We start from the raw sequence: 19,698 nt of genomic DNA on the forward strand, positions 1-19,698 counted from the left end.
TTTGTTTGTGTAGGTACGAGGTGACTCGCGCGTGGTCTCCTACTGGATTGATACCTTGGTTCTCAAAAACTGAGGGAAATACTTACGCTGCTTTACTGCACCACCCTTTCCTCTTCAAGGGAAAACCAACGCAGTGCCCAAGAGGTAGCAAGAAGGATTTCTGGCGCCGTTGCTAGAGAGTCTATGCACAAGTCAAGACATACCAAGTACCCATCACAAACTCTTATCCCTCGCATTACATTATTTTCCATTTGCCTCTCGTTTTCCTCTCCCCCACTTCACCTTTGCTGTTTTATCCACCCTTTTTCCGTTTGCCTTCTTCCCGTATGTATCTTTGTTTGTGTTTCCATGTGCCTTCTATTTGCTTGCATCTTTGTTTGCTAAGGATCTATTGATATGGATCCACTTAAAGTGTTCTACTTGGATCATCTTTGATCCTTATGCGCTCGTGCTGAAACCCCAACTAGCCTAGTTGATGGGAAATCTTTAGATGAGCATGCTCATTTTATGCGTCACCGTTTGTCTAAAAAAGGGAGACTCTTATGGGATCAAATAAACAGATTGCTATGTTATGCTTGGGATCAAATAAACAGATTGCTATGTTATGCTTGGAATCTTTGTGAAATTTTTGATCTTACTTGTTGCTCTAAGAACCCTAAAAAACACATCCCCTGCCTATGTGAGTTTGATGATAATGAAATCTTATCTTCTTATGCAAAGGGTGTTTATAGTTACTACGATATCGAACAAATTGAAGAATTTGTTGCTTTTAAGGGTGCTTATGAAGTTGTTTCTTTGATTGAAAAGTATGATATTACTCTCTACGAATCTGAATTTTTTTACATACTTAAATATTGCTATGAAAACTATGCTCATAATGTCTATGTCAAAGAACTTATTGAAAGAATGACCGTTGCTTCGGAAGAAAATAATGATATGCATGAATCTATAGATAATTATGATTCAGATGATTTGATTGAAATATCCCTTGATGAACATGATGCTTGCTATTCTTGTGGCCATGATGCCAATATTTATGAAGATGAATTTGCTATAGTTCCTTATGTTAAACATGAGATCGTTGCTATTGCATCCATACTTGATAGTTCCTTCGATGAAAAGCATGATTGCAATGATGTTATTATAAATTCTCTTAATGTCAATTGTGTTAATGATATGCAAAACCTCAAGCTTGGGGATGATAGTTTTGCTATGACAACTATTTGTTGCAATGATCATGACTGGGGTGATTCTTCTTTTGATCTTGAAAATTTATTTAAGCCCCATGATGAATATGAGATTGATAATAGTGTTTGCAATATTGTTGAAAGTGGGTTTGGAAGAGTGTCAACTTTATATCCCACGTATTTGGAGAATGTTCAATCTTATGAATTTTTTGATAAAAGTGGGTTTGGAGAGGTCATGACTTTAGTTAATTTTAATCTCACTATTTTGGAAGAGTGTCAACTTTGCATGCATGTGGATCGTGTTGAAAATATTTTATGCGATAGCTATTTTGTTGAATTTGCTTATGATCCCACATGTAATTATTATGAGAGAGGAAAATATGATTGTAGAAATTTTCATATTACTAAATTACCTCTCGTTATGTTGAGATTGCTATTGTTTCTTTCCGCTTCCTTACATATGCCAGTTTTTGCTTGCCTTGATAATTTGTTTGCCTATAAGATGCCTATGCATAGGAAGTATTTTAGACTTAGATGTGTTTGTCATGTGTTGTATGATGCTCTATTTGTGCTTCAATTCTTGTCTTTCATGTGAGCATCGTTGAAATCTTATGCCTAGCTATAAGGCTTTAAAGAAAAGCGCCTATTGGGAGACAACCCAATATTTTTTCCTTGCTATTATTGAATAAATAATTTATCTAGTCTCTGTTTTGGTTGTGTTTTTGTGTTTAGTTAGTGTTTGTGTGTGACACCCCGATAATTACACTACAGTAATCTCCCACTAATGGTGCCAAGTCATCAAGTTTAACCAAGCCAAATTGCCATTTGATAAAAATCAATCATTTTCAAATTAAAATAAAGTCAAAATTAATATTTCTTCAAACTGCAAAACTAAACAGTTCATAATTTTGAAAATATTTACTAAGTAATTAAGGTGGAGAAACCAACCTTTTATAAAATGGTATAATGCCCTAAACCAATTAAAACAGGGGCCAAAACAATATTCTAATTGCTTTTTAAATTATATAAATTCTAATCTATTTCTTTTATCAACCTAACATTTTGTGGCAGTGCCAAATAATGTAATGTTAATTATGTGACAAGTTCAACATTTTACAAACGTCATTTGGTGGCTCAATTTAATATAAAATAGAGGACAAAATAGACAAAAAAAGAAAATGAAAAAGACCTAACTAGCTACTGTGCTAATGGGCTCTACCTGCAACAGTGGGCACCCCAAGCCCACCACCAGCCCTTTTCTCCTTGCTCACGCTATAGGAGGAGGAGGCAGTGACATGGCGTGGCTCACGCACGCCCGTCCACGCGCCCGATTAGCTCGTGTCGAGCATCCACGACATCCCGAGAAGGATAAGAGCCCCCGTCGCTGTAGACAAATCCTAATCCCCATTCTTCCCCTCGTTCTCTGTCTTTCTCAATTTAGATCTCGCCCGAGCCGTGCTTGTCATGGCTGTCATCGTCGCCGCGGCCATCGTGCTCCCCGTCGCCTGAGAAGATGTCCAGAATGACCACCACCGTCGACTTCGTCCATCCGGGGCATCAAATCGGGCAGGGCCGCATTGTACACTCGCCTTCAAGCTCTTTTCAGTCACGTACATCACCATCGTTCGTCGTCGATTGTCGCCGCTCAGGTCCGTCCCCGGCTACCCCGACCTCGTCATCGAGCTCGCGGTGAGCTCCTCCCCCGAATCCCCGTCACCCCGGTCCCGATTCGTTACCGTAGTCGCCTGTACGAGCCGGCGGCCGCCATGGCCGAAAATCAGTGTCCGCGTACGCACGCCTGCTGCTCCTTCAGTTGCTCTACTGCTCTGCTTCTTGCCTCTACTCTACCACGCTCCTGCTGCTGCCCATTGTCGCTCCGCTGCTCCGCTTGCCGCTCGCTGCCGCCTGCGCTCCGGCTACTGCCGCTGCGTGCTGCGGCGCTGCCTACACCGCACGCTGCCGCTTCGCCTGCACCCACACCGTGCGTTGCCATGCCCCGGGCGTGCGAGCACGCCCGCCTCCCTGGTGCCGCGCTGCTGCATGCGGCTGGGGCTGTTGACTTCAGCCGCCGACGTCCCTGCATAGTGGTTGCGTGCGCGCTCGTGCCCCGGCCTGCTGCTTGCGCCGTCGTTGTTATGCTGTTCCCGTTCCTACCTGCTGCTGCCTATTAGCGCCCACTGCCGCCGGTGCAGGCCAGCGTTCGCCGATGCTATCCGGTGCTCGCCTCGGCTGTGGCTGTGGCCATGGCCGAGTGCCTGTGCGTTCGTGTGTTGTAGTTGTGTGTTGTGTGTGTGGCCTCGTAGCCAACTACGACCTGGGCCGGCCCCCTGTTGAGATTAGGAGGTAATCCTTATTAGTGCTAATCCCTCTAAATTAGCTAATTTGACTGATTTGGTATAGATGCAGTCTATGTCATGTGGACCTATCTTATTTTTAAGCCTAATTAAAAGTCTGTGTCAATGACATCTAAGACCCATGACCCAGTTGACCAGTCTATTGACTGGTCAACAGTTGATTGGACCTCCTGGACCCCACCTGTCATGCACTCTGTCTAGACTAGAGCTAAGTGACAAAAGGATTCTGTTATTATTTCAAAATTAAATAACCCTAGAAATTCAATAAAACTTTGAAAATTAATATAAAATAATCCGTAACTCGGATGAAAATACTTTGTACATGAAAGTTGCTCGGAACGACAAGACGAATCTGAATACGCTATCAGTTCGTCTGCCACACATCCCTAGCATAGCGAACACACAACTTTCTCCCTCGAGTTCATCTGTCCGAAAAACGCAAAACATCGGGGATACTTTTCCGGATGTTTCCCCCCTTCGCCGGTATCACCTCATGTTGTATTAGGGCACACCTGGCACAGTTACTTGTGATGTCATGCATCGATATGCATCTGTTTGCATTGTATTTATTGTTTCTTCCCCCTCTTCTCTCGCTAGACATCGAGACCGACGCCGCTGCTGGTGCCCCGATCGACTACGCTGTTGACGACCCCTCTTTCTTGCCAGAGCAACCAGGCAAGCCCCCCCCCCCCGATCACCAGATATCGCCTATTCTTCTCTATACTGCTTGCATTAGATTAGTGTAGCATGTTACTGATTTCAGTCAATCCTATACTGCTGCATAGCTTGTCCTTGCTACTACTGTTGTTACCTTTACCTGCTATCCTACTGCTTAGTATAGGATGCTAGTGTTCCATCAGTGGCCCTACACTCTTGTCCGTTTGCCATGCTATACTACTGGGCCGTGATCACTTCGGGAGGTGATCACGGACATATACTATATAATTTACACTGTTACATTATCGGTGATACTGTTTGGAGATGGGGGCTGAAGGGGCAGGTGGCTCCATCTAGGTAGTGGTGGGCCTGAGTTCCCGACGGCCCCCGACTGTTACTTTGAGGTGGAGCGACAGGGCAGGTTGAGACCACCTAGGAGAGAGGTGTGCCTGGCCCTGGTCGGCATTCGCGGTTACTTCAAAATAACACGCTTAACGAGATCTGGGTATTTGATCTGAGTTTGGCTACTGGCCTATATGCACTAAGCATCTACGTGGAGACAGTTATGGGCACTCGATGTTGAGGTATCAGCCGAAGCCTTCGTGACGTCAGCGACTGAGCGACGCGCGCCGGGTTGGACCGTGTAACGCAACTTCCTTTGTAATGGAGGTTGCTAGGTCTGCTCTCCGGCCGCCCACGCAACGTGCAGGTGTGCAATGGGCGATGGGCCCAGACCCCTGCGCGCATAGGATTTAGACCGGCGTGCTGACCTCTCTGTTGTGCTTAGGTAGGGTTGCGACGTGTTGATCTTCCGAGGCCGGGAATGGCCCAGGAAAGTGTGTCCGGGCAAATGGGATCGAGCGTGTTGGATTATGCGGTGCATCCCTACAGGGAAGTTAATCTATTCGAATAGTCGTGATCTTCGGTAATAGGACGACTTGGAGTTGTACCTTGACCTTATGACAACTAGAACCGGATACTTAATAAAACACACCCTTCCAAGTGTCAGATACAACCGGCGGTCGCTCTCTCATAGGGCGACGAGGGGAGGATCATCGGTTAGGGTTATGCTATGCGATGCTACTTAGTGAACTTACCATCTACTCTCTTCTTCTGCTGCAAGATGGAGGTTACCAGAAGCGTAGTCTTCGATTGGACTAGCTATCACCCTCTTATTCCGGCATTCTGCAATTCAGTCCACATATGATACCCTTATTCCATTTGACACCATTGCATACATATGTAGTGTAGCTCCTTGCTTGTGAGTACTTTGGATGAGTACTCACGGTTGCTTTGCTCCCTCTTTTCCCCCTTTCTATACCCGATTGCTGTGACCAGACGTTGGAGTCCAGGAGCCAGACGCCACCGTCGATGATGACTACTACTACTACTCGGGAGGTGCCTACTACTACGTGCAGCCCGTTGGCGACGACCAGGAGTAGTTTAGGAGGATCCCAGGCAGGAGGCATGCGCCTCTTTCGATATGTATCCCAGTTTGTGCTAGCCTTCTTAAAGCAAACTTGTTTAACTTATGTCTGTACTCAGATATTGTTGCTTCCGCTGACTCGTCTATGATCGAGCTCTTGTATTCGAGCCCTCGAGGCCCCTGGCTTGTAATATGATGCTTGTATGACTTATTTTATTTGTAGAGTTGTGTTGTGATATCTTCCCGTGAGTCCCTGATCTTGATCGTACACGTTTGCGCGTATGATTAGTGTACGATTGAATCAGGGGCGTCACAAGTTGGTATCAGAGCCGACTGCCTGTAGGAATCCCCCTTCCACACTCCTTGGCCGAAGTTCAGTCTAGTCGATGAAAATTGTTTTACTAACTTGGCTGTGCGGCCCCTGGGCCCACGTCGCCATCGGGTGTTATTAGGATCTTTTATTCCTCGATCTATACTCTAGGACTCTGATCTCTCTTCTATTCGGGTTAAATGATTTTGCTAAAATCTAACTCTAGGTTCTCGTTACCACTTCCTGCCAGAGAACCCTTTCATTACGGATGATCGACTGCTTTAACAGAAGATTCTGACAATACTCTCCGATATTATCTCGAGACCTTGTGCCTGTTGCTTTTGCAATTTCCTACCACCGAAAAATCCCTATGGATAAATACTTACACCTGTCGTTCTTACTTTTATTTTCAGTTGGTCTTAATATTACAAGATACCCCGAAACACTCGTCGTTGTTTCATAATCCTTTGAGCTTACTGCCTTGGTGTTCTTTGTCACCTGAATACCCCTACGGATAATTCTCACACTTATCGAGTATCCGCTCATCCCCCAGTTGTTCATGTGTTTCACAATGGTCATCAAAATACTATTTGATCCTCCAAAAATCCTTAGTAGCTTATTGCTCTGCAATACTTGTCTGCTTGCATGATGGATGCTTTCCATATGTCTGGCAATATTCATTAGTATCCTTAGGCACCGCCATTTTGATCCCTTTGATTCAACATGAGTGCGAATGCACGCAATCATCAGTTGATCCTTTTAAATTATCTTTCCGGCTCAGACGTCATTTTAAACATGAGCTGGTTCTCAACAAATCCAATTGCCGTCGATTGTACCCCTAAGGCTATTCAACTTATCCATCCCTAATCAGAACATTGCTTTTGATCCCTTGATTTGAAAATCATAATTCCTTTGCATTTGAGCTCTGGATTAGTCAGTTGTTTCCATAATCCAATGCCTTTGCATTGTTACTTAATCTGGTTGTGTGCCGATGCTCACGTAAGCTCTGTTATGGACTGGCAGATCCTTTAATGGATTTTATCCGACAGTTTCCTTCATATTCAATAACCTTGTGAGCCTTCCCTCGGATACATAATGCCTTTGGTAAATTGTATCATCTACTTTCTCAACCTTGCTCTACTTTCGAGCTTGTGATATTTACTCTTGAAACTTGTGGTATATGTTTCTAAGAAGACCCTATGGGTTGAACATATGCCTTCTCTAAACTGTGTGAACTCGAAAATTTTCATGAATCATACAATTCTGGTATTTTGCCAGATAAAATTTCAACACTACAACTTCTTCGAAAGTGAGAAGTGAATGGAAGGTTATACATTGAAGAAGTGGGAGTCGACCTTGAACTTTGTGTTCATGCCCATGGACACGATGTATATCCTATCATGGAAGCTTCTTGTAATAATAACTATTCCCTTGATATAATATCATTTGGTATCGGTGAATTGACCCTTTGCAATCGTGGTTCCGACCATATTTTCTCCTTGATTCCATATTCGGGGACAAGTTAAAGCACTTGTCTTTTGCAGATCAATACACCTCTGCAACCTCTATTATGATCTACCTCCGAGTATTACCCTCTGGTATCTTGATAATATCACCGAACCATGTTGCTTATTATGAGCCTTCATCGAGTATTATTCCTCACTGATTCCAATGTTTCCTGGTTCCGAGTTGTTAGTCACTCGAGGACATTGATAACTGAATCGAGTCCGCACTGCGATTCAACAACTCTTAGTAATCTTCAATGCTTACGAGTTTGTACTCGATAGTGTCATTCCCAGCTGATTGACTACATCATCGTCGTCATGCTGACTGCTTGACCATTCTACCTATGTCCTTCATCCTCGGGACACAATCCCGACAGTGCTCTAAGCTTACATCGAACCTTCACCATCATATTGTTTGTCTTGAGAGAAAACTCTGAATTCCGAGATGGCACCTTATCTATGGTTATAATAACCTTTTGCTTCACCATTCCCTTGGCTTGATGTCATCTCCGAGCGATTGCATCCTCATGGAGCCTCTCAACAAGATTTGCCGTGATCATCATCAACATTTTGACCCCTTCCAAGATATTGATTGAATTCATGATGAGAAGTACCCTCCTTGCCCTCGATGATTTGTGTTATCATCAACCACTTTATTGCCTTCCGTTCAACACAAACTTGCTCGTGTCTCTAGCACCCTATTGCTTTCAAGTTAATGGTGATATTTCATTCTTAGACTATTGGTTGTTGAATCACCTTTCTAACATTGATCATGCTACCTAAGACCATATTTTGGGTGCACTTTTAAACCAATGCTTAATTGTGTATGTTTTCCTCGAGCATACATCCTTATATCATTTGATCCGACAAATGTTGACTCCTTGTTCACATAAGTGTAGAAATCCATCTTTTGAAAATCTCAATGAATTGTTGCTGAGTTCATCAACCACCTCTTCATCCCCCCCTTGGTTTTAATGATGAACTCTTGTTTTGGAACTCGCTTCCATAGTACATTTCCTGAGAATCTTACATTGTCGTCTCGTCAATTGTGTTGCACCTTTTCTTCTCAGGCATCCTGAGTCTGAGGCATCCTGGCACCAATTAGATCTGAATCTCGGTCAGATATGATGGTTGGAACATATTTCCAAGAGTTATTACATTGGTCCTTATATATCGGTAAGGTGGGGTCATGACTATCACACCTGGCCGGAGGACTTGTTGTTATAGAGTCCTTTTCAGCAAGGTTATCCCTTCTTCCATGAGGGAATTGTAAGACCTATTCTTCAAGTTATTCCTGATGGATCCTTTGCGTCTCCAGAGTCTGATCTTCACCCGTTGACCATGTCAATGCTATCTCGAAGCATGTCTATGGTATTCCGATTTTCAACAAGAACATTGAAGCTAATGCTAAATGTTTCCTGCTCAAGTATCCAAACACCGTTGTATGGGTAATATCATGAGCTTCCTCCCCCTTACTTAAGTGGTTTTCTATCTTCTATCCGGTCTTGGATATCATACTCTGCTTGTTCTTGGGAAGGGTATACCCCTGAAATATGTGTTTAAACACATTTTCCTTTTCATTGATCTGTTTAACCTAATAATCACATTTTTCCTTTCCATTGTTCTTTTTAACCTGATGATCACATTTTCCTCTCCATTGGTTTGTTTGACCTTTCTTGTGATCTATATAATCTAAGTAGTAATAATTCATTGCTTATGTAAACACCTCGGTGTACAACTTTGTTAGTGAGACCCTGTTTCTACTGTTGATGACATCCCGGTAACCTCCGATGGACAAGAACTTTGCCTATTGGCCCGCCTCGTTCAACGAGCAGGAAAATGGTTCTCTTCGTCCCTTGCCCTTGGTACCGATGTTGTTGCCGACATAACCGACAGGCTATCCTCTGACATGCCTTGCTTACATGATCGTGCAAGATGTCACCACCCTTCCAACTTTTAACCTACATGGTGGGCCCATAATCCACAGTTCCACAGGATCAAAACCTGAATCTCATGTACACCCTATTTCCAAAGTTAATCCTCACGCTTGGCTTCATATGCAATTCACGAGCTGCATTACGCAATACTTATTCACGTTGCCCTAAAACCCTTTCACCTTCTGACTAGGCATTGAATAATTGCTTGGCTGCTTGAAACTTATTATTGTTCCTTCGAACTTTACTCGCGATGTGTTTTATTTGTTCAACTCGAGCGGTACTCATATGCTCATTCATCGGTTAATCCCAGATTATTACCCTTATAGCATTATGTCGTTGCCGATCTGCCTCGTTACCTATTCGTAAGTACGACGGAGTTTCTGAAGAAAGGATGATGACTTCATCACAATGATATGAAGCAGAGAAATGAAAACACCAATGAAAGGGATCACCTTCTTCGAGAAGAGTAGCTAGGAATGATAAGACTAGTTAGAATATCGTAACCAACTATTTCCCCCTTACCCCACCTTTTAAATCTCGGGACGAGATTTCTTGTAGTGGAGGAGATTTGTGACACCCCGATAATTACGCTACAGTAATCTCCCACTAATGGTGCCAAGTCATCAAGTTTAACCAAGCCAAATTGCCATTTGATAAAAATCAATCATTTTCAAATTTAAAATAAAGTCAAAATTAATATTTCTTCAAACTGCAAAACTAAATAGTTCATAATTTTGAAAATATTTACTAAGTAATTATTGTGGAGAAACCAACCTTTTATAAAATGGTATAATGCCCTAAAACAATTAAAACAAGGGCCAAAACAATATTCTAATTGCTTTTTAAATTATATAAATTCTAATCTATTTCTTTTATCAACCTAACATTTTGTGGCAGTGCCAAATAATGTAATTTTAATTATGTGACAAGTTGAACATTTTACAAAGTTCATTTGGTGGATCAATTTAATACAAAATAGAGGAAAAAATAGACAAAAAAAGAAAATGAAAAAGACCTAACTAGCTACTGTGCTAATGGGCTCTACCTGCAACAGTGGGCACCCCAAGCCCACCACCAGCCCTTTTCTCCTTGCTCACGCTACATGAGGAGGAGGCAATGCCATGGCGTGGCTCACGCACGCCCGTCCACGCGCCCGATTAGCTCGTGTCGAGCATCCACGACATCCCGAGAAGGATAAGAGCCCCCGTCGCTGTAGACAAAACCTAATCCCCATTCTTCCCCTCGTTCTATGTCTTTCTCAATTTAGATCTCGCCCGAGCTGTGTTTGTCATGGCTGTCATCGTCGCCGCGGCCATCGTGCTCCCCGTCGCCTGAGAAGATGTCCAGAATGACCACCACCGTCGACTTCGTCCATCCCGGGCATCAAATCGGGCAGGGCCGCATCATACACTCGCCATCAAGCTCTTTTCAGTCGCGTACATCACCATCGTTCGTCGTCGATTGCCGTTGCTCCGGTCCGTCCCCGGCTACCCCGGCCTCGTCATCGAGCTCGCGGTGAGCTCCTCCCCCGAATCCCCGTCACCCCGGTCTCGATTCGTTACCGTAGTCGCCTGTACGAGCCGGCGGCCGCCATGGCCGAAACTCAGTGTTCGCGTACGCGCGCCTGCTGCTCCTTCAGTTGCTCTGCTGCTCTGCTTCTTGCCTCTACTCTACCACGCTCCTGCTGCTGCCCAATGTCGCTCCGCTGCTCCGCTTGCCGCTCGCTGCCGCCTGCGCTCCGGCTACTGCCGCTGCGTGCTGCGGCGCTGCCTACACCGCACGCTGCCGCTTCGCCTGCACCCACACCGTGCGTTGCCGTGCCCCGGGCGTGCTAGCACGCCCGCCTCCCTGGTGCCGCGCTGCTGCATGCGGCTGGGGCTGTTGACTTCAGCCGCCGACGTCCCTGCATAGTGGTTGCGTGCGCGCTCGTGTCCCGGCCTGCTGCTTGCGCCGTCGCTGTTATGTTGTTGCCATCGCTACCTGCTGCTGCCTATTAGCGCCCACTGTCGCCGGTGCAGGCCAGCGTTCGCCGATGCTGTCCGGCGCTCGCCTCGGCTGTGGGTGTGGCCATGGCCGAGTGCCTGTGCATTCGTGTGTTGTAGTTGTGTGTTCTGTGTGTGGCCTCGTAGCCAACTACGACCTGGGCCGGCCCCTTGTTGAGATTAGGAGGTAATCCCCATTAGTGCTAATCCCTCTAAATTAGCTAATTTGACTGATTTGGTATAGATGCAGTCTATGTCATGTGGACCTATCTTAATTTTAAGCCTAATTAAAAGTCTGTGTCAATGACATCTAGGACCCATGACCCAGTTGACCAGTCAACTGTTGACTGGTCAACAGTTGATTGGACCCCCTGGACCCCACATGACATGCACTTTGTCTATACTAGAGCTAGGTGACAAAAGGATTCTGTTATTATTTCAAAATTAAATAACCCTAGAAATTCAATAAAATTTTGAAAATTAATATAAAATAATTCGTAACTCGGATGAAAATACTTTGTACATGAAAGTTGCTCGGAACGATGAGACGAATTCGAATACGCTATCAGTTCGTCCGCCACACATCCCTAGCATAGCGAACACGCAACTTTCTCCCTCCGGTTCATTTGTCCGAAAAACGCAAAACACCGGGGATACTTTCCCGGATGTTTCCCCCCTTCGCCGGTATCACCACCTGCTGTGTTAGGGCACACCTGGCACCATTACTTGCGATGTCATGCATCGATATGCATCTGTTTGCATTGTATTTATTGTTTCTTCCCCCTCTTCTCTCGCTAGACATCGAGACTGACGCCGCTGCTGGTGCCCCGATCGACTACGCTATTGACAACCCCTCTTTCTTGCCAGAGCAACCAGGCAAGCCCCCCTTGATCACCAGATATCGCCTATTCTTCTCTATACTGCTTGCATTAGATTAGTGTAGCATGTTACTGATTTCAGTTAATCCTATACTGCTGCATAGCCTGTCCTTGCTACTACTGTTGTTACCTTTACCTGCTATCCTACTGCTTAGTATAGGATGCTAGTGTTCCATCAGTGGCCCTACACTCTTGTCCGTTTTCCATGCTATACTACTGGGCCGTAATCACTTCGGGAGGTGATCACGGACATATACTATATACTTTACACTGTTACATTATCGATGATACTGTTTGGAGATGGGGGCTGAAGGGGCAGGTGGCTCCATCCAGGTAGTGATGGGCCTGAGTTCCCGACGGCCCCCGACTGTTACTTTGAGGCGGAGGGACAGGGCAGGTTGAGACCACCTAGAAGAGAGGTGGGCCTGGCCCTGGTTGGCGTTTGCGGTTACTTCAAAATAACACGCTTAACGAGATCTAGGTATTTGATCTGAGTCTGGCTACTGGCCTATACGCACTAACCATCTACGCGGGGACAGTTATGGACACTCGACGTCGTGGTATCAGCCAAAGCCTTCGTGACGTCAGTGACTGAGCGGCGTGCGCCGGGTTGGACCGCGTAACGCAACTTCCTTTGTAATGGAGGTTGCTAGGTCTGCTCTCTGGCCACCCATGCAACGTGCAGGTGTGCAATGGGCAATGGGCCCAGACCCCTGCGCACATATGATTTAGACCGACGTGCTGACCTCTCTGTTGTGCCTAGGTAGGGCTGTGACGTGTTGATCTTCCAAGACCGGGCATGACCCACGAAAGTGTGTCCGGTCAAATAGGATCGAGCGTGTTGGGTTATGTGGTGCACCCCTGCAGGGAAGTTAATCTATTCGAATAGTCGTGATCTTCGGTATCAGGACGACTTGGAGTTGTACCTTGACCTTATGACAACTAGAACTGGATACTTAATAAAACATACCCTTCCAAGTGCCAGATACAACCGGTGGTCGCTCTCTCACAGGGCGACGAGGGGAGGATCATCGGTTAAGGTTATGCTATGCGATGCTACTTGGTGAACTTACCATCTACTCTCTTCTTCTTCTGCAATATGGAGGTTACCAGAAGCGTAGTCTTCGATTGGACTAGCTATCCCCCTCTTATTCCGGCATTCTGCAGTTCAGTCCACATATGATACCCTTATTCCATTTGACACCATTGCATATATATGTAGTGTAGCTCCTTGCTTGCGAGTACTTTGGATGAGTACTCACGGTTGCTTTGCTCCCTCTTTTCCCCCTTTCTATACCCGATTGCTGCGACCAGACGTTGGAGTCCAGGAGCCAGACGCCACCGTCGACGATGACTACTACTACTTGGCGACGACCAGGAGTAGTTTAGGAGGATCCCAAGCAGGAGGCCTGCGCCTCTTTCGATCTGTATCCCAGTTTGTGCTAGCCTTCTTAAGGCAAACTTGTTTAACTTATGTCTGTACTCAGATATTGTTGCTTCCGCTGACTCGTCTATGATCGAGCTCTTGTATTAGAGCCCTCGAGGCCCCTGGCTTGTAATATGATGCTTGTACGACTTATTTTATTTGTAGAGTTGTGTTGTGATATCTTCCCATGAGTCCCTGATCTTGATCATACACGTTTGCCTGTATGATTAATGTACGATTGAATCGGGGGCGTCACATTGTGCCAAGTAGAACCGTTGGGAAGACTTGGGGAAAGTCTTTTTGATCTTGCTGTAAAAAAACAGAAACTTTAGCGCTCACGAGAATTGCTGCCATTTTTTATTGGAGAGTGATATTCAGTTAATTATTTTGGAAGATGATTAATAGATAAATTACTCACATCTATCAATTTATTTTATAATTTTTGGGGTTCCATAAGTATTCGGAACCTACAGATTACTATAGACTGTTTTGTTTTTGACAGATTTTGTTTTTGGTGTGTTGTTTGCTTATTTTGATGAATCTATGGCTAGTAATAGAGTTTATGAACCATAGAAAAGTTGAAATAGAGTAGTTTTAACACCAATATAAATCAAGAATGAGTTCATTACAGTACCTTGAAGTGGTGGTTTGTTTTCTTTTACTAACGGAGCTGACGAAGATTTTCTTTTAAGTTTTGTGTTGTGAAGTTTTCAAGTTTTGGGTAAGGATTTGATGGATTATGGAACAAGGAGTGGCAAGAGCCTAAGATTGGGGTGCCCAAGGCACCCCAAGGTAAAATCCAAGGACACCAAAAAGCCTAAGCTTGGGGATGCCCCGGAAGGCATCCCCTCTTTCGTCTTCGTCTATCGGTAACTTTACTTGGAGCTATATTTTTATTCGCCACATGATATGTGTTTTGCTTGAAGCGTCTTGTATGATTTGAGTCTTTATTTCTAGTTTACCACAATCATCATTTCTGTACACACCTTTTGGGAGAGACACACGTGAATTGGAATTTATTAGAATACTCTATGTGCTTCACTTATATCTTTTGAGCTATATAGTTTTTGCTCTAGTGCTTCGCTTATATCTTTTAGAGCACGATGGTGGTTCTACTTTATAGAAATAATTTATCTCTCATGCTTCACTTATATCATTTTGAGAGTCCTTTAGAACAGCATGGTAATTCACTTTGGTTATAAATTTTAAATGCTAAGAGAAGTTGGATGCTTGATAGATGGTTTTGAGATATAAAGGTGGTAATATTAGAAGTGTGCTAGTTGAGTAATTGTGAAATTGATGAATACTTGTGTTGAAGTTGGCAAGTCCCATAGCATGCACGTATGGTGAACGTTATGTGACAAATTTGAAGCATGGGGCGTTCTTTGATTGATTTCCTTATAAGTGGCGGTTTGGGACGAGCGATGGTCTTTTCCTACCAATATATCCCCCTAGGAGCATGCGTGTAGTGCTTGGTTTTGATGACTTGTAGATTTTTGCAATAAGTATGTGAGTTCTTTATGACTAATGTTGAGTCCATGGATTATACGCACTATCACCCTTCCACCATTACTAGCTTCTTCGGTATCGTGCATTGCCCTTTCTAACCTTGAGAATTGGTGCAAACTTCACCGGTGCATACAAATCCCATGATATGATACGCTCTATCACACATAAGCCTCCTTATATCTTCCTCAAAACAGCCACCATACCTATCTATTATGGCATTTCCATAGTCATTCCTAGATATATTGCCATGCAACTTTCCACCATTCCATTTATTATGACACGCATCATCATTGTCATATTGTTTTGCATGATCATGTAGCAGACATCGTATTTGTGGCAAAGCCACCGTTCATATTTTTTTCATACATGTCACTCCTGATTCATCGCAATCCCGGTACACCACCGGAGGCATTCACATAGAGTCATATTTTGTTCTAAGTATCGAGTTGTAATTCTTGGGTTGTAAGAAAATAAAAGTGTGATGATCATCATTAGAGCATTGTCCCATGTGAGGAAAGGATGATGAAGACTATGATTCCCCCACAAGTCGGGATGAGACTCCGGACGAAAAAAAAGAGGCCAAAAGAAGAAAAAAGAAGGCCCAAATAAAAAAATAAATGAGAGAAAAAGAGAGAAGGGACAATGTTACTATCATTTTACCACAATTGTGCTTCAAAGTAGCACCATGATCTTCATGATAGAGAGTCTCTTATTTTGTCACTTTCATCTACTAGTGGGAATTTTTTATTATAGAACTTGGCTTGTATATTCCAATGATGGGCTTCCTCAAATGCCCTAGGTCTTCGTGAGTAAGCGAGTTGGATGCAGACCCACTTAGTTTCTTTGATGAGCTTTCATATATTTATAGCTCTAGTGCATCTATTGCATGGAAATCTCTACTCCTTGCATTGACATCAATCGGTGGGCATCTCCATAGCCCATTGATTATCCGCGTCAATGTGAGACTTTCTCCCTTTTGTCTTCTCACACAACCTCAATCATCATATTCTATTCCACCCATAATGCTATGTCCATGGCTCGCGCTCATATATTGCGTAAAAGTTGAAAGAGTTTGAAAAGGCTAAGTATGAAACAATTGCTTGGCTTGTCATCGGGGTTGCGCATGATGAGAGCAATTTGTGTGACGAAAATGAAGCATGGCCAAACTATATTACTTTGTAGGGATAAGTTTTCTTTGTCTATGGTATTTTGATAAGACATAATTGCTTGATTAGCATAATTAGAGTATTACTATTTTTATGTCAACAATAAACTTTTATCTTGAATATTTCGAATCTGAACATTCATGCCACAATAGAGAAAAATACATTGCAGAATATTCTAGAAAGCATTCCACATCAAAAAATCTGTTTTTGTCATTTACCTACTCGAGGACGAGTATGAATTAAGCTTCGGGATGCTGATACGTCTCCAACGTATCTATAATTTTTTATTATTGCACGCTATTATGTTATCTGTTTTGGATGTTAATGGGCTCTATTTTACACTTTTATATTATTTTTGGGACTAACCTATTAACCGGAGGGCCAGCCCAAATTGTTGTTTTTTTGCCTATTTCAGTGTTTCGTAGAAAAGGAATATCAAACGGAGTCCAAACGAAATGAAACCTTCAGGAATGTGATTTTTGGAACAAACGTGATCCAGAGGACTTGGAGTGGACGTCAAGCAATCAACGAGGCGGCCACGAGGCAGGGGGCGCGCCTACCCCCCTTGGCGTGCCCTCCCCCCTCGTGGGCCCCTCGTAGCTCCACTGACCTACTTCTTCCTCCTATATATGTTCACATACCCCGCAAACATCCAAGAGCACCACGAAACCCTATTTCCACCGCCGCAACCTTATGTACCCAAGAGATCCCATCTTGGGGCCTTTTCCGGAGCTCCGCCGGAGGGGGCATTGATCACGGAGGGCCTCTACATCAACTCCATGGCCCCTCCGGTGATGTGTGAGTAGTTTACCTCGGACCTTCGGGTTCATAGCTAGTAGCTAGATGGCTTATTCTCTCTCTTTGGATCTCAATACAAAGTTCTCCTCGCTTCTCTTGGAGATCTATTCGATGTAATCTTCTTTTGCGGTGTGTTTGTCGAGATCCGATGAATTGTGGGTTTATGATCAAGTTTATCTATGAACAATATTAGAATCTTCTCTGAATTCTTTTATGTATAATTGGTTTATCTTTGCAAGTCTCTTCGAATTATCAGTTTGGTTGGGCCTACTAGATTGATCTTTCTTGCAATAGGAGAAGTGCTTAGCTTTGGGTTCAATCTTGCGGTGCTCGATCCCAGTGACAGAAAGGGAAACGACGCGTATTGTATTGTTGCCATCGAGGATAAAAAGATGGGGTTTATATCATATTGCATGAGTTTATCCCTCTAGATCATGTCATCTTGCTTAACACGTTACTCTGTTCTTATGAACTTAATACTCTAGATGCATGCTGGATAGCAGTCGATCTTTGGAGTAATAGTAGTAGATGCAGGCAGGAGTCGGTCTACTTGTCGCGGATGTGATGCCTATATACATGACCATGCCTAGATATCCTCGTAATTATTCGCTTTTCTATCAATTGCTCGACAGTAATTTGTTCACCCACCGTAATACTTATGCTATCTTGAGAGAAGCCACTAATGAAACCTATGGCCCCCGGGTCTATTTTCCATCTATTTTCCATCATACAAGTTTTCAATCTATTTTATTTTGCAATCTTTACTTTCAATCTATATCATAAAAATACCAAAAAATATTTATCTTATTATTATCATCTCTATAAGATCTCACTCTTCCAAGTGGCTGATACGTCTCCGTCGTATCTACTTTTCCAAACACTTTTGCCCTTGTTTTGGACTCTAACTTGCATGATTTGAATGGAACTAACCCGGACTGACGCTGTTTTCAGCAGAATTGCCATGGTGTTATTTTTGTGTAGAAATAAAAGTTCTCGGAATGACCTGAAAATCAACGGAGAATTATTTTGGAATATATAAGAAATACTGGAAGGAAGATCCACGTCAGGGGGCCTCCACCTGTCCACGAAGGTGGGGGCGCGCCCTACCCCCCTGGGCGCGCCCCCTGCCTCATGGGCCCCTTGACGCTCCACCGACCTCAACCCTGACTCCATATATTCACTTTCAGGGAGAAAAAAAATCAGGGAGAAGGATTCATCGCGTTTTACGATACGGAGCCGCCGCCAAGCCCTAAACTCTCTCGCGAGGGCTGATCTGGAGTCCGTTCGGGGCTCCGGAGAGGGGAATCCATCACCATCATCATCATCAACCTTCCTCCATCACCAATTTCATGATGCTCACCGCGGTGCGTGAGTAATTCCATCGTAGGCTTGTTGGACGGTGATGGGTTGGATGAGATTTATCATGTAATCGAGTTAGTTTTGTTAGGGTTTGAACCCTAGTATCCACTATGTTCTGAGATTGATGTGGCTATGACTTTGCTATGCTTAATGCTTGTCACTAGGGCCCAAGTGCCATGATTTCAGATCTGAACCTATTATGTTTTCATCAATATAAGAGAGTTCTTGATCCTATCTTGCAAGTCTATAGTCACCTACTATATGTTATGATCCGGCAACCCTGAAGTGAAAATAATCGGGGCCACTCCCGGTGATGACCGTATTTTGAGGAGTTCATGTATTCACTATGTGTTAATGCTTTGGTCCGGTACTCTATTAAAAGGAGGCCTTAATATCCCTTAGTTTCCAATAGGACCCCGCTGCCATGGGAGGGTAGGACAAAAGATGTCATGCAAGTTCTTTTCCATAAGCACGCATGACTATATTCGGAATACATGCCTACATTACATTGATGAACTGGAGCTAGTTCTGTGTCACCCTAGGTTATGACTGTTACATGATTGATCGCATCCAGCATAATTCTCCATCATTGATCCATTGCCTACGAGCTTTCCATATATTGTTCTTCGCTTATTTACTTTTCCGTTGCTATTGTTATCATCACTATAAAACACCAAAAATATTACTTTTGCTACCGTTACCTTTTTACCACCGTTACCACTACTATCATATTACTTTGCTACTAAATACTTTACTGCAGATATTAAGTTATCCAGGTGTGGTTGAATTGACAACTCAGCTGCTAATACTTGAGAATATTCTTTGGCTCCCCTTGTGTCGAATCAATAAATTTGGATTGAATAATCTACCCTCGAAAACTGTTGCGATCCCCTATACTTGTGGGTTATCAAGGCTATTTTCTGGCGCCGTTGCCGGGGAGCATAGCTCTATTCTTTGAGTCACTTGGGATTTATATCTGCTTATCATTATGAAGAACTTAAAAGATCCAAGAACCAAGATTTATCCCTCAACTACGAGGGGAGGTAAGGAACTGCCATCTAGCTCTGCACTTGATTCACCTTCTGTTTTGAGTAAGCTTGCGACACCTACACCTGTTTCTGCTATTAATTCTGATATGTCGCATGTTATTCATGATGCCACTTCTGCTATGCATGATACTTATGATGAAACTACTTCTATGCTT

The 19,698-nt window shown here is 43.7% G+C and overlaps 1 protein-coding gene across 3 annotated transcripts; it reads left to right on the top strand.

Annotated features, from left to right (window-relative positions):
• The first annotated feature begins 2,509 nt into the window (after positions 1-2,509).
• Positions 2,510-17,332, top strand: LOC147974736 (uncharacterized). 3 transcript variants are annotated; one of them, XR_015600263.1, is made up of 4 exons: positions 2,510-2,876; positions 4,139-4,216; positions 5,537-10,891; positions 12,157-17,332. XR_015600263.1 is itself a non-coding variant. In XM_087517742.1 (4 exons), exons 1-3 carry the CDS (start codon positions 2,701-2,703, stop codon positions 5,638-5,640), a joined length of 318 nt encoding a protein of 105 aa, XP_087373868.1. In that variant the 5' UTR covers positions 2,570-2,700; the 3' UTR covers positions 5,641-10,891; positions 12,157-13,808. The 3 variants fall into 3 exon arrangements, 2 of the variants coding, with proteins under 2 accessions (XP_087373868.1, XP_087373869.1); XM_087517742.1 differs by having other exon boundaries at positions 2,570-2,836; positions 12,157-13,808; XM_087517743.1 differs by having other exon boundaries at positions 2,570-2,836; positions 13,551-13,808.
• The last annotated feature ends 2,366 nt before the right edge of the window (positions 17,333-19,698 follow it).

The sequence above is a fragment of the Triticum urartu genome, chromosome 4A (assembly GCF_056163025.1).
Source record: "Triticum urartu cultivar PI428250 chromosome 4A, HENAU_Tu73, whole genome shotgun sequence".
Classification (NCBI taxonomy): Eukaryota; Viridiplantae; Streptophyta; class Magnoliopsida; order Poales; family Poaceae; genus Triticum; species Triticum urartu.

Bases quoted from the DNA above. Each gene is read 5' to 3' on its own strand.
- LOC147974736 (XM_087517742.1), top strand. From the start codon at position 2,701: ATGTCCAGAATGACCACCACCGTCGACTTCGTCCATCCGGGGCATCAA. The intron at 2,837-4,138 runs GTCCGTCCCCGG...TTCTCTCGCTAG, and splicing joins CGTCGATTGTCGCCGCTCAG to ACATCGAGACCGACGCCGCT. The intron at 4,217-5,536 runs GCAAGCCCCCCC...TGCTGTGACCAG, and splicing joins TTTCTTGCCAGAGCAACCAG to ACGTTGGAGTCCAGGAGCCA.